The 14385-nt window shown below is 45.8% G+C and overlaps 1 protein-coding gene across 1 annotated transcript in view; it reads right to left on the reverse strand.

Moving 5' to 3' along the window:
- LOC308575578 (uncharacterized protein) overlaps positions 1 to 14038 on the reverse strand; it is a gene marked incomplete at its 5' end in the record, with an annotated part of 30954 nt that extends 16916 nt beyond the window's left edge. Inside the window, 10 exons of the mRNA XM_081174330.1 lie at positions 2503 to 2579; positions 3522 to 3725; positions 4222 to 4330; positions 4676 to 4890; positions 6584 to 6702; positions 7570 to 7693; positions 8091 to 8259; positions 9616 to 9770; positions 11368 to 11471; positions 13634 to 14038. Coding sequence (XP_081030456.1) covers positions 2503 to 2579; positions 3522 to 3725; positions 4222 to 4330; positions 4676 to 4890; positions 6584 to 6702; positions 7570 to 7693; positions 8091 to 8259; positions 9616 to 9770; positions 11368 to 11471; positions 13634 to 14038 — 1681 coding nt within the window. The remainder of the gene's footprint in view (positions 1 to 2502; positions 2580 to 3521; positions 3726 to 4221; positions 4331 to 4675; positions 4891 to 6583; positions 6703 to 7569; positions 7694 to 8090; positions 8260 to 9615; positions 9771 to 11367; positions 11472 to 13633) is intronic.
- Between the last annotated feature and the right edge of the window lie 347 nt (positions 14039 to 14385).

Consider the following 14385-nt stretch of genomic DNA (forward strand, 5'->3'; position numbering starts at 1 on the left):
ACTAAAGTATTAGCCATCAAAAAAGAATGGCCAGACTGCCCAGGTAATGCAACCAGTGACCATTATCAGGTATCCTGGCAGACAGGATTTCTGCTGTAGGTTTCAATTATATGCAATTTCACTGATGCGCACGGTGCCTTGGAACATAACCCCCACATAAGCAGGGGTGGGAGGAGACTGCTTGTACTGCTGAAGATGATGTTACCTGTGTTGTTTCTGCTGTAGCATTGGAGAATGCATGAGCAAAGTATTTAAACTTGCTAACGTTTATGGTCTATTCACTCCAAAAGGGGTGGAGGAGAATTTTAATTGCTTAATACTGGCACATTTTATAACATGACAAATGTTTATTGAATACATAAATTGTTCAGACCGTGGCAGGAATCCACCCAGCACTCTTGGGGAAATGTGGCGTGATCTCTTGGAGTAATCAAGTGAAACTTTAACACATGGCATGATAATTTTATCAGGACAAGTTACTTGTTGCTTACTGTTGTAACAATTGTTTTCTCAAAATTTATCTTCTGAACCATGAAAATAAATAAAAACAGTATTATTATTATTTTTAAAAATAGTGGCATATTTAAAGCTCTAACAACGTATATTTCCTATGCTTTGCAAATGTTAAAACGTTAAAGCTCTAACAACGTATATTTCCTATGCTTTGCAAATGATCTGTGTTTTCAACTCTGCTAGGGACTGGTTTTCCTAAAGAGTGAGTCAAGCCCCGCACCCCTTTTCCCACACATGGGACTTTAGGATTAACTGGTATTCCCCAGTGATTTCCAACCAAAACAACAGTCCACCAGTTTGGTGGCAGCCCTCCATATCAGCTACCTTTCCATGTTTCTGTCTAGATCAGCCCTTTATCCAAAGCACCAAGGGCTGCTGCCATGGATTGAGCCAAGAGTCCAGTGACATCTTAACAGATTTATTATCACAGTTTCCAGAGGAGTAGCCGTACAAATCGAAAATGCTGTCTGCTGACTGCAGCTACTACTATGGCATAAGATCCGCTGTCCTGTAATATCACATATGAGCTTTAACTTTTGATGAAGCCCAGGACAGCGAAACAAGGCCAATATTCCGGAAATCCTTGTCTTTGTGAGAGGATTTTGTGGAACTGTAACAACCTTTCATGTGGATGGTTTGGACTTTATGAACAGACAGGTGGAATAGACACCATTACATGGATGGATCTTATGCATGAACTGACTAGAGAATGATCTGATCCACTGGGTCTTCTGCTTCGTTCGTTTGTTGAACTTTATGAGTTACTTCTGTTGAAATTTATAATTTGGTACAATGAATAGTATGCCTTATTTATCTAAGAACACAGCCGGTTATGTCTTGTGTGTTTATTGAGCATGCTTTACGTGACCATAGGTTTGTTCATTGTTGTTCTGTTGAAGCAAAGCAATGCAAAATGAAATAAAGAGCCTTGTGGCACTTTAAAGGCTAACACATTTATTATGGCATCATATGCATGAAAAAGCCTCTCATGGCCGACACACACATATATATACAGGTATAGAGAAAACTGTAAACAGTGGGGCCCAAAGGCCACAGGATGCAGAAAGTACAGTCTGACATTTCGCAAATCTCAGGTGTATACAATACAATAAGCACAGTAACCATTTTCATCAGTAGCAACTGGCAATCTTCCAAACTTTGTTCCATTAATTACGCATCAGGTATGAGAGGAAACCCTGGTTCCAATTGAGCCACAGACACACAGAATCAAACTTGCCACAGGAATTCTAGTTCAGTCAGAGGCTGCCTAGTGTGGAGTCAAGTCAAGTTGCAGAGTGTATCCCTGAACAGCTTTGGCAGGAGAGAAGCCTGCAGTCCTCCAGATATTACTGAACTACAACTCCCATCATCTCTGATAAGGGATGGGGAAGGAAACTGAATCAGTTTGTATTTAAAGACAAACTCTAATTCACACTTTTCAAAACAGTACATGAATCATAACACAGCCACCTTTTGAAATTCACACTTCTCCAAATTTTGCAGTGCAGTTCTCCAGCGAAGTGATGTGTACAAAAATACATATACTTGGACAAAGCGTGCATAAAAATGCATATATTAGTGAAAGTAGTGTACAAAAACACATTATACTGGAGAAAATTGCTTTGCAAAAACTATCTATTTTGCCAAAACTGAATAAAAAAATGTGTATATCAGGATAAATTCACAATAAAATGCTGATGGGTTTTCAAGCAGGCGTTTGTAAAATAAATAAATTGCACGCTGATGCAGAAATGTGGAGAACTGAATTTAAGACTGGAAAGAGTGCGCTGACATTTTGCGTCCACGCGAGCACATGAAATTTACATGCCTGTACCGTAGGTGTATGCATATCCCACTGCTTCCATCAATTCCCTCCCCACTGAGATTTAACTTTGAGAGGACCCGGGGAGGGGTCTGAAGACTGAAGACTGGGGTGGGCAGGTGAGGGTGGAGTGAAAAAGCCCCTGTGTCTTTTGTCTTCTTAGCTACCATCTTTGATGGGATCAGACTTGGTGGAGGCAAGAAGAACCTTCATTTGTTGTTCATCCTCTTGGAGGGGTCTTGACCTTAAAAGTAAAAGCAATTGAACAGAAATAAGCAATACAGGGCAAGGATCATGCCCTATGCGGAAATGGCGGAAGGAAATGGGCATGTTTATCTAACCGTCTTAGAGACTCCACTCTGGATTTGTGTAGGGTTTACTCCTTCACCTTTTCTTCTCCCAAAGATATCCCACAAGGCATTTACTGTTCACTAAATGTGTATAGGCTCCTGCCAACCTAGCAGTTCGAAAGCACATCAAGTGCAAGTAGATAAGTAGGTACCGCTCCAGCGGGAAGGTAAATGGCGTTTCCGTGCGCTGCTCTGGCTCGCCAGAAGCGGCTTAGTCATGCTGGCCACATGACCCGGAAGCTGTACGCCGGCTCCCTCGGCCAAGAAAGCAAGATGAGCGTCGCAACCCCAGAGTCGGCCACAACTGGACCTAATGGTCAGGGGTCCCTTTATCTTTAAATGTGTATAGGATTCCAGCCTAAAAATCTTATAAATTCGTCAGTTAAAGAAGGGAGGGGGTGCTTTTTTTATAAAAAAAGTGTCTCTGAGTAGTATATAGAATTCTGTTTTCTTTCTTAAAGGTAAAGGTAAAGGACCCCTGACAGTTAAGTCCAGTCGTGGCCGACTCTGGGGTTGCGACACTCATCTTGCTTTACTGGGTAAGGGAGCCAACATTTGTCCACAGACAGTTTTTCCAGGTCATGTGGCTAGCATGACTAAGCTGCTTCTGGCGAAACCAGAGCAGCCCACGGAAATACCATTTACCTTCCTGCTGGAGCGGTACCTAGTTATCTACTTGCACTTTGACGTGCTTTCAAACTGCTAGGTTGGCAGGAGCTGGGACTGAGCAACAGGAGCTCCCGCATCCCTGTTTTCGTCCTTAGCCAGCCCAATTTGAGGGCAGGGCCACCAGGGCAGAAACCTCCCCAAAGCGTTAGATATGTCTTGAAACTCACCGTCTCTCCACTTCCTCAATTGTCTCTGCAAGTGGGACATTCCGGGTCTCTGGTAGAAAACAGGCAGCAATGCCAGAGATAATGGGGGCCGTTCCATAGATTATCAGCGGCAACGGTGCGAATATTTCCCCAGTCATCTTCACCAGAGGGGCTATCATGCTACCCACACGGGCCATGGTACCTCCCAGGCCCATCCCCGATTGCCTGTGGCAGGAGAGGAAACGGACGTGAAGATCTGCAGTTTTCTGCTCTTTCTAGAGCTTCTGGTTTGAATGTGGATTGCATGACCGTCAGTTTGCTTAGAGTTTTCTAGGGCAGCATCACAAGATACAAAATAAAAATGCAGGGCTCTTCCAGATGACCTGTTTGTTGAGCAGTCATCCTGATGTGCTCACACAAAGCTTAAGCGGCAGCTAGACAGCTTTACTGAACGTTTCATTCTGATTTGTTGGCAGGGAGACTATACAACAATGCATTCGCCATGACTTGCTTGTGAGGCGTTTGTACGTCTTCCTCTTAATGATTAATTAATTCCACACTTTTCAGTGGAGATGAAGGAGAAGTTCCGTTTTCATTTAAAGGCAAATCTACCTTAAACACACTTTTCAAAACAATACACAAACCGAAACACAGCTAACCTTCAAAATTCACAGTTATCTGAATTTTGCATTGTAGGTTTCCAGGACTCCCTTTGACCCACCTGACCACAGTTGGGAAAAGCTCTCCGGAGAAGATGTAGGCACAGTTGAAGGAGGCTGCAAGGGAGCCTTTGCCGATCACAGCAAAAATCATTCGCAGATTGCTCAGATCTAAGAAGAGAGACTTGTCAGTCGGAAGCAAAAATTCATGGAGGATAAGGCTACCAATGGCTTCTAGCCTGATGGCTATGCTGAAGCTCTTCTGTTGGAGGACATATGCATCTGAACACCAATAGCTGGAAACTAGAGGTAGGGAGAGTTGCTCGGGTCTCGCTTTTGGGCTTCCCATTGGAACATCTGGCTGGCTGCTGTGAGAACAGGGTGCTGGACTGGGTGAACCATTGACCTGTTCCACCAGGACTCTTCTTATGCCTGGGTTTGAGGCCAGTGGGGAGGGGAGACACTATATCTTTGCACTAACCAATTTCTGTGCCGCGCTCATAACAAGAGCCTCACCTGAAGGCACAAAGATGTTGGCCAGGATACAAAGCCCTGCCAGGATAAGTGACGAAGCCTGGGAGAATCGGCGGCCCACAAACGTGATGGTCAACACTGAGGCCAGCTTGGCTGGGAAGTCAACAGCGCCAAAGACCAGCTGGGTTAGGTAGATGTTGAAGCCAAAGTTCTGTAGGTCCATGGCCAGCCCATAATAGGCAAAGGCGGTGGAGAACCTGGGGTGACAGATCACAAGTTAGGATGCTCAACCAACACGCCCCCAACTTCCTTGCTTGCCAACAATGCAAAAGCTCTTCCTGTCTTTCTTGTCTGAAATGGATTCCAATAATCTGTTGGTTTCAGTTTCTGACAGTTCTTTCTCTCCAATCTTAAATTCCGTTCTCCACATTGCCATATCAGTTTGCAGTTTTTATTTTATTTTTAAGCAATCTTGCGAAAATTCACCAGCCATTTAGTGTGGATTTCTCCAAAGAGTCACATTTGTATGTGATTTTGCACATATTCGTAAAGCAATTTCCCCCTGGAGAATACAGTGTTGTATGTGATTTTCACTAATATAGGCATTTTAGTGCACACTTTGCCCTAGTATATGCATGTGTGTACGCATTACCCGGCTGGAGAACTGCCTTTCAAAATTCAGAGATGCGTGAATGATGGTTCCTGGCATGCTTCCCTAGGGAAAGCATTGCTCAAACAGGGAGCCAACACTGAAAAGGCCCATTCCTCAGACTTCCTTCTTGAGAAAGATAGTTCAGGTATACACATCCACCCTACACCTGCCACTGTGAAGACGGATGCAAATAATTCATTCAGCCCCTCTGCATTCTCCTTATCCCCCCCCCCTTTTGCATCCCCTATTTGTTTGCTTGCATGTCAGGGCTGGGTCATTGGCCAGTTAGAACAGAGACTCAAAGTAAAGCTGGCTTTTGATTCAAGAAAATAGCATATAAGCAGGGAGCACGCAGGCATGGCTGCTCTCAGTGGCAACGTTGCCAAGACTAGCTCTTGGCTCCTCCTCCTTCCACCTAAATCTTCTCCTCTGGATGTCTCCCAAACTGGTTCAAACTCTGGCAGGCCCTTGACCTTTCTGAGCTTTCTGTTCGGCTATATGTAAAGCCCTGCATGGCCTTGGAGTCAAAACGGGAGGGACGCTCAACACAGAGGGACCGGGCAGCTGCTGCAAAGCTGGTGCAGCTTTTGTCCTTTCCACCTTCTCTCTTTCAGGTCCAGGGCCTGATTTCTCTCTCTCTCTGTACCCATATATCTGTACCAGTATACCTGAAGAAGCATCTCCACCCCCATCGTTCTACCCGGACACTGAGGTCCAGCCCCGAGGGCCTTTTGGCAGTTCCCTCACTGCGAGAAGCCAAGTTACAGGGAACCAGGCAGAGGGCCTTCTTGGTAGTGGTGCCCGCTCTGTGGAACGCCCTCCCACCAGATGTCAAAGAGAACAACAACTACCAGACTTTTAGAAGACATCTGAAGGCAGCCCTGTTTAGGGAGGCTTTTAATGTTTGATGTATTACGGTATTTTAATATTTGGTTGGGAGCTGCCCAGAGTGGCTGGGGAACCCATCCAGATGGACAGGGTATAAATAATAATAATATTATTATTACCCTGTCTTGCTCTCGAAGGGCTTTCTGCCTCAGGCTCTTCTCTTTCCCTCGAGCCTGTTGCTCCTTGCGCCTCCCAGCCTCCCTCCATCTCTGACCTGTCTCCAGAGTCCCACCACCACAATCTTGGCTGTGAGCCATCCTCCTCTGCTGTTTTCCTGGGGGAGTTCTTCGGCTGAAGCCTCCTAGCGCTCCTCTTTATCCAGCCAGTCCCCGACATTGCATTGGGGGGGGGGGCAAAGTTTGTGTTCCTTTTTTTTTGCCCCAGCAAGAAGAAGAAAAGAAGGCACTTGCCAGACAAGGGAGATCCCGCAGGAGATTCTGCGAATAGCAGGTGTCCACATCAGGTCGGCCATGCCGTGGCTGGCTTTGGTGGCGGAGGAGAGCTCCTTTTGCATGCTGGATTTCAAAACCTGAGCAGGAAGAGAGCAAAGTTGGGATAAACCAAGCAGGGGACAGAAGGTCACCAACACAGCCCTGCAGCTGGATCAGGCCCAAGGCCCATCCAATCCAGCATTCTGTTCTCCCAGTGGCCAATCAGACGCCTCTTCTGGAAAGCCCCTAAACAGGACCTGAGCACAGCCACAACTCCACCTGCGATTCCCACCAACTGGCATTCAGAGACATGCTGCCTCTGACTGTGGAAGCAGAACATAGCCATCTTGGCCTATAGCCACAGATAGCCTAATCCGCCGACACTTTGTTTCCCAAGACTTGTTGCAGAATGAGAAAACAGGGGCATGAAATGCTTTACAGCTCCCGACACAAGTTGGCTGACAATGAACCTGAGCTGTGCAGAAAAGCGTTTTGCTTTTGAAATCAAATCTTAATCTAGCAAGCTCATGCATAGCTTATATAGAAAGGTGGTACACAAATTAAAAGTGGAATGAAATAGTTGAAAGGCATCAAAATATGTTGGCAAATGAGGGACTCGCCAGCCTCCCAAGCTGGATTCGTAATGGCCAAACAATCTCATGGTTAGCTAAATATGAGTTTATTTGGCAACATTCATGAATGAAAAATGAATAACTGAATGAAGTGAAATGAAATGAAATGGCTGAGCCCTAGGGATCTATGAAATAATACTTCTGAGCATGCTCAGAGTACCTTTCCATCACAGCCAACTGCAGCCAGTCCTCAGGTGTCTCAGGATGGGAGGCCTGAATTTGAACTCTACAGATGAGTTTGCTAGGGCCGTTGCACACATGGCTGCTTCCTAATTTTGTGCCTGTGCAAAAAGTTGCATTTCTTTCTTGTCCTGCATCCCCAGCGTGATGTACCTCCACACTAAGCTTGTCTCCTTCGTTCTTCTTCCCGTTTATTTGGGCGGCTCTCTTGAGGCCTTTCACTGCCTGCTCGTGTTTTCCTGAAATTGCCAGCCATCGTGCCGACTCCACATACAGCCTGCAGACCAAACACAAGGAAAGGGAATTCTTTCAGTAGCTCTCTGAGGGAAGGAAGGAATGGCCAGAGCAGGGAGCAGTTAACTCTTTATCTGAAGAAATGCCTGCTCAGGGGAGCCAGGCCTAATGAGCCTAATGTTGGAAGGATATACTGGGACCGATTTAAAAATGCAGAGTAACCCACAGTGAGCTTGGAGCACCTTCCATTCTCAGTGTTTGGGATTGGGACCTGTGGAGAGCAAGACCCAGCCATGTGTATTACTTCACTTGCTGCAAAATGTGTCAAGCCAGCCCTGATGTATGGGGTGGCCTGAGACCTCCTGCTCCTGAGCTTTGGGCTTCTCTGCCCCAAAGTCCTGCCCTGGTGGCGCCACTGCCAGCAGACCACATTGACCTACCAGGAGTAGAGGAAGAATACAAAGAAAGGCAGGGAGACTGTCAGCTGCAGCCAGCGCCAGCCAGGGATGGCGTACGCCAGGCCAGCCAGGATGAACTGCCCAGAGGTGTAGCCATAACCGTTGATGGTGCCAACAATGGCACGGTACTTGGTCGGAATCCACTCCATGCCTGGGGAAGGAGAAAAGGATACATTTTTTTTAAAAAAGCTGCTTTTTTCAGGTTGGCAACCGATGTCAGAGGAGCAGGGTGAGTAAAAACGATAAAAGTGCGCAGGTAACAATTATGGGTACCACTTTCTTGCCGCAATTCTTGCTGTTCAGGGTAGGAGTCATACATTAGTTGCCTAGCTAGGATATCGTTTTCTTTTCCCCATGATGCACCTTTGAACCTGACTCAAATTCAAGTTGATTAAGTGCCATGGGAGTTGATTGAGTGGACAGGGCACCGAAACACAGAGCTGTTATAGTCACGTAGATTAAAAAGGGGTAGGTAGTTCTTTTCAAACTGGGAGAAATGTTTCAAAATACAAAAGTAAAGTGTGTAGAAGTGCTGGCTTAGTTAAAATATAAACTTTTACTCTTGTAAAGTAGGCTTGTTTCTAAATACACACACACCCTCTCCATTTTCCATCCAGACAGTCATAGAATTATAGAGTTGGAAGGCACCACAAGAGATTCACAGGAGATTGGAAGAAATATACAAACTATTTGAAGAGCAAATTACGCTAGTAGGACTACAAGAAGTTTTGTAAGGAGGAATATATGAAATATTGCAAAGAAGATAAAGAGGAGAGACATTACTTATGATACTTAAATGTAATAGTGAAAGTAAGAAATGTAAATTAAGTGGAAAAGAGTGGAAAATTTTCAGATGTGATTGATGGAAGTAAAAAAATTTGTATAAGATATAAAAGTATGTTTAATAACTGTTGAAAATGATGTTAAAAACATATATATATATATATATATATATATATATATATATATATATGCAGGTTTTGGTGTCTTCGGGTGTCTTCCCGTGTAAGAGTTGGGGTGTACACGGGAAGACACCCGAAGACACCAAAACCTGCATTCCTGTACCCGTGAAAATCTACGAAAGCATATATATATATATATATATATATAATTTAGAGAGTTGGAAGGCACCACAAGGGTCATCTAGCCCAACCCCCTTTTTGCCCCATGTGGGGCTCGAACCCACAACCCTGAAATGAAGAGTCTCATGCTCCACTAAATATCCACAAGTAAGAGACATTGTCAGAGTGCAAGGGCACGTTCCCTCCAGACAAAAACCCCTCAGGGCCAGCGAAAGGTATTGCCTAGGGAAAGGGGGGGGAGGTGTCTGAGGAGAGTCACGGCGGCCAGTTAGACAGGCCTTGGGGGCTACCCTTGGCCCTGGGATCTGAGGTTCCCCCATCCCCGGTTTGTAGGATGAAATGGAAGTGGGCCTGTTCTTCTCAGGTGGCTTGTGAAGGGCTGCTTGAGGACTTGGCCAGCGAGAGAGGAGCGTCGAAGTACTCACACAGGGAGACGGAGTTAATCGCTATCCCCGACATGGCCATTCCACACAGGAAGCGGAAAACGCAGTAAGCCGTGTAGTTTGGCGAGAAGGCAGTGGAGGTGCCCGCCACCCCCATCAGCAGGTAGCTCCAGACGATGAGGGCTTTCCGGCCAAACCTAAATGATGGAGTTGAACATGTATTAATGTGAAGCTAAGAGGAGCCTAAAAAAACCACATCAGGCCATTGGTCTATCTAGCTCACTGTTGTCTCCATGGACTGGCTTTGACTCTCCAGGGTTTCAGGCAGGGGAGCTTCCCAACCCCACCTGAACACACCTGGGATGAAACTGGGAACTCAGGTGTGCAAAGCAGATACTCTCCCATTTGGCTACGGCCCGTCTCCCTTCTTCACTGCAGAGATGGGACCCTCCTGATGTTGTTGCCAGTTTGCATTTCTTAGTGCAGAAAGTATTGACCTGATGTCTAGAGATCTTTCTTAGTCTAATTAATTCAAGAGGGTTCTGGAAGCTTCTCTGTGTGAAAGAAGCAAGCAGAAGGTTCATGATGTTTGGGTTATTCCTTCAGAGAAGCTGAGTACAGCTGGTTTAAACGGGTTCTCTTATCTCTTCTGTCAAGGTCATGCTGACTATAAAAGAAAGGTCAGAAGGAGCCTGGGTTTCACTTTCTCTGAACCCAAACACTCCAAACCCAGACGTAAGTGTTCCAGTTTGTGAACTTTCTCGGAAGCCGAACATGCTCTCTTTGGAGTGTTACACTTCCGTTTTGAGGGCCACACGTTTGTTTTGAGTGTTATGCTGAGGTCTGTCTGTTTTGGCAATTTATTTTGCATTTTTGTTTTTGCGGCTTTTTGTTTTGTTTTTGTGAGTGTGTGGAACCCAGTTCAGCTACTGATTGATTGATTGATTGTGTGACTGCAGTACATTGTTTGTTGCTTATATTGTATGGATCAATGGTCTCGTTAGATAGTGAAATTCATTTGAAATTGCTGTTTTAGGGTGTTTTTTTTAAAGTCTAGAACAGATTAATCCATTTTGCGTTACTTTCTGTGGGAAAGCATGACTTGGTTTTGGAAAGCTTTGGTTTTGGAACGGACTTCCGGAATGGATTAAGTTTGAGAACCAAGGTACCACTGTATAGTGTTAAGGTTTAGTCTTATTATAAGTTATTGCAAGTTTAAGTTAAGTCTGTTGCAACTGGATTTCTTGTGGACAGGGCCAATCCTGAATGTATTGGATTTGTGACTATTATGCTCGTTTGCCTTCAGTAGCAGCAAAGCTCTGCTGGATGAAATATTAAGCACCTCTGGTCTATTTATTTATTTAGTTTTGTCAATCCTGCAACATGGTTAAGTTTTTACTCTGCTAACTATATGTTGGAATCTGCTCTGGATCAATACTGAGTAGAATTCTATGACAGTTTGGGGGCTACCATTGTCCCTGCCCACAGTAGCTCTTTAGGATTCCTAGAAGTATTTGGACTTGCAGAGAGTTTAAACTTTCAGCATTGCTGGAGCCTGAGAGGCCCACTGGCTTCACCATAAGACCTGCTTTAGGCTCCACCCCTTGACCCAGGTGGCCACGCAACAGGCCACGCCCACATCTCTCACCCACAACCCCAACCACATTGATTTCAAGAGTTGTTATTATACCCCAGAGGAAGGGGACAACCAACCCCCACAGATTGAACTGGGGAATGGGGGAGATTCATCCAGCTTTGTTGTTTGTAGCCATGGCAACCGGCCTTGGACCTCACCTGTCCGAGAGGTTGCCAAACAGCACCGATCCAATCAGCACTCCGGCCATGTAGATGGACTGGGCCATCTGCCTCAGGGTCCGGGAATCGCACACCAAATCCCACTAAAAATTGAGAGGGGGGGGGGGAGCAGAGACTTTGTGAGAACAAAGGTGGACATAACATTTGAGGCAGCCTCACAGCGGGGCTTAATTTCTGAGCCTGGAAATCTATTTTCAGCGCGGAATCTGTTTCCAGTGTCCCAGAGGAAAAATTATGTGACTGGTGAACTTCAGGCTTTAGGCGAAGGCAATGAAAACAATGACTCATTACAAAGGTGCTGAAAACAATGACTCATTACAATCCTTAAATACCCCCCTTTAGATAATATAACTGCGAACAAGGTAGAGTGCTGAAAGGGGATAAGGAGTAACTTAGGGAAGTCATCATTTAAAGAAGCTGCTTATTTGTTTGTACATTTACAAATAGGTGCAAACGTTTTATGTCCATGTTTCTGATGCTACCGATTCATCCTACCTACTAATAGTAACCTCGCTCTCTCACGCATCCAAAATCCATGCACAAGGAGGGAGGAATCTGGCTCAGAGGAACACCCCCCCCCCCATAGTCCAATTTGCACTTAGCATGCTAGCTGGTAGATTGGGGGAAAATAAAAATAATAAAAAAAAATATTTATACCCTGTCCATCTGGCTGGGTTTCCCCAGCATTAAACATTAAAAACTTCCCTAAACAGGGCTGCCTTCAGATGTCTTCTAAAAGTCAGATAGTTGTTTATTTCTTTGACATCTGAAGGGAGGGCGTTCCACAGGGTGGGCGCCACTACCAAGAAGGTCCTCTGCCTGGTTCCCTGTAACCTCACTTCTCGCAGTGAGGGAACCACCAGAAGGCCCTTAGAGCTGGACCCCAATGTCCAGGCTGAACAATGGGGGTGGAGACGCTCCTTCAGGTATACTGGACTGAGGCCGTTTAGGGCTTTAAAGGTCAGCACCAACACTTTGAATTGTGCTCGGAAATGCACTGGGAGCCAATGCAGAATGGATGGGATCTCTGAGGAAAGGCATGGCTGGCAGGAAGCTTGGACATTTTGCTACAGATCCCACTTGTAGAGACTGAAATACAGATTCTTAGGCTTGAAAAACACCATAGCATTATGTGCCAGATGTGAAGAAATCCCTCCCTTTCGCTGTTACATTTTGACTCCACACACTCTGAACCTCTGGCTGTTATAGCTGACACCCCTGACAGATCTGTTGCTATAAGGTGTTTTGGGTCTACAAAATTTAATGAGGTGTACAAAAACTGATTTGCTCACACAAGTTTTATGCCAAAAATATAAAATGTTCAGTCTTGAATGAGCATCTGTTCTGATTTCTTTTGTCTTTTAAAGCTGCTCTTTAGAATTCATCAGCATTTTGGTGTGACTCTCTCTTCTAATATACGTATGTGTAATTTTGCCTAATGTACACATTTTTGCAAGCAATTTCCTCATATAATGCAATATTGCATGCTCTTTCTGCTAACGGGTGGATTTTTATGTGCAGCTTCCCGCGAGTCACATATTTTTGATCACTTTATTTGGCAAGCGAACAGCATCCAAATCTCTGGAGAAGTGTGAATTTTGAAGGACGGCTGCTTAGGGGTTTGCATATTGTTTCGGGAAGTGCAAATTAGGGACCGTTGGGTGAACGCAAACCTATCCTCCAGCCCTATGACTCTTTTCATCTCTATGAAAAACTGTTGCCTCATTTGTCCATGGCAGGACAGGAATCTGCCTTCCTTACATCAAGTTACACCATTGGTCTATTTGGCTCAGTATATAGTCTACACAAGGGTTTCCCAAACTTGGGTCTCCCTGACCATTGGTCCTGCTAGCTAGGGATGATGGGAGATGTAGTCCAACAACAGCTGGAGACCCAGGTTTGGGGAACTCTGGCTGCACTGACTGGCAATGGTTTTCCAGGTGCCATTGGGAATTGAAGCAGGGACCTTCTGTATGTAAATAATATATGCTCCTTTTCCTTTTTAAAAAAGTTAAGATTCTAGACCTCATGGTTCTTAACAAAGGAGCTTGCGAAGCTGCCTTCTACTGAATCAGACCACTGGTCCATGTAGTGGACTTGCAGTGGCTCTCCAGGGTTTCAGGCAGGGGACACTCCTTCTGCACTCCAAGCAGGTGCTCTACCACTGCACGATGGACCTCCCAGCCACTTATCCTCAACCCCACTCTCTCAAGGATGGTCCAGATAGAGGGCTGCTCTCTCTCACCTCGCTGATGATGGTGTTGGTGAACATGCTCCTGTCATAGGTCCACCCATCGACACATGGCTCAGTGTCCACCACGGTGTTGCTGGGGAGGGTAGCGTTTGGATCCAGGAGCCGCCACTGGGTGGTGACGAAGCGGCGGCACTTCTCTACCTGCTTGTTCTCATCCATCGGGATGGAAATCCGGAGGGAGCTCTCGGCTCCCAGCTGCTGGGTGAGGTTGCTGGCATGGCGGGTGTGGTTGGCCGTGATGCGGGGCCGGCAGTGGTGCTCGGGGATCCCTGCCGTGAAATTCTGCAGGAGGTTGTGGTTGGCCAGAAACATAAGAGGGATGGCCAGGAAGGCAACGGACATCCTTTGGAAGCGGCCCATGCCTCCCAGGTTGTCCAGGATATCTGCAAAAGTCATGGTGGTGTTGGTGGTCAGCCGAGTAGAGTTCCCTGGAGGAGAGGGGCTCCCAGGAGATCCTGATGGGATTCAAGCCTCTGCACACTGGTTGGAGTTTATAGAGAACTGGCCTCTTGTGTTTCAGAAGGCAGAAATGTGGCAATCCACAGTTCCCAGATGGCGTGGCCTGAAATCACCAAAAGCCCGCTGTCGCCCCTTGCTTTTCTCTTCACCTATCAATAATATTGCTCTTCTCTCCAGCTCTCCTTTATTCCCAAGAGAATTTAAGAACAGGGCCTCTACGTGTTGATACTGAGAAGATGCCTTCAGTATATAGGACCCTCCTGGCCAATCCACAAGCTTTGAAA

The sequence above is a fragment of the Podarcis bocagei genome (genome assembly GCF_964188305.1).
Source record: "Podarcis bocagei genome assembly, chromosome: 16".
Taxonomy (NCBI): domain Eukaryota; kingdom Metazoa; phylum Chordata; class Lepidosauria; order Squamata; family Lacertidae; genus Podarcis; species Podarcis bocagei.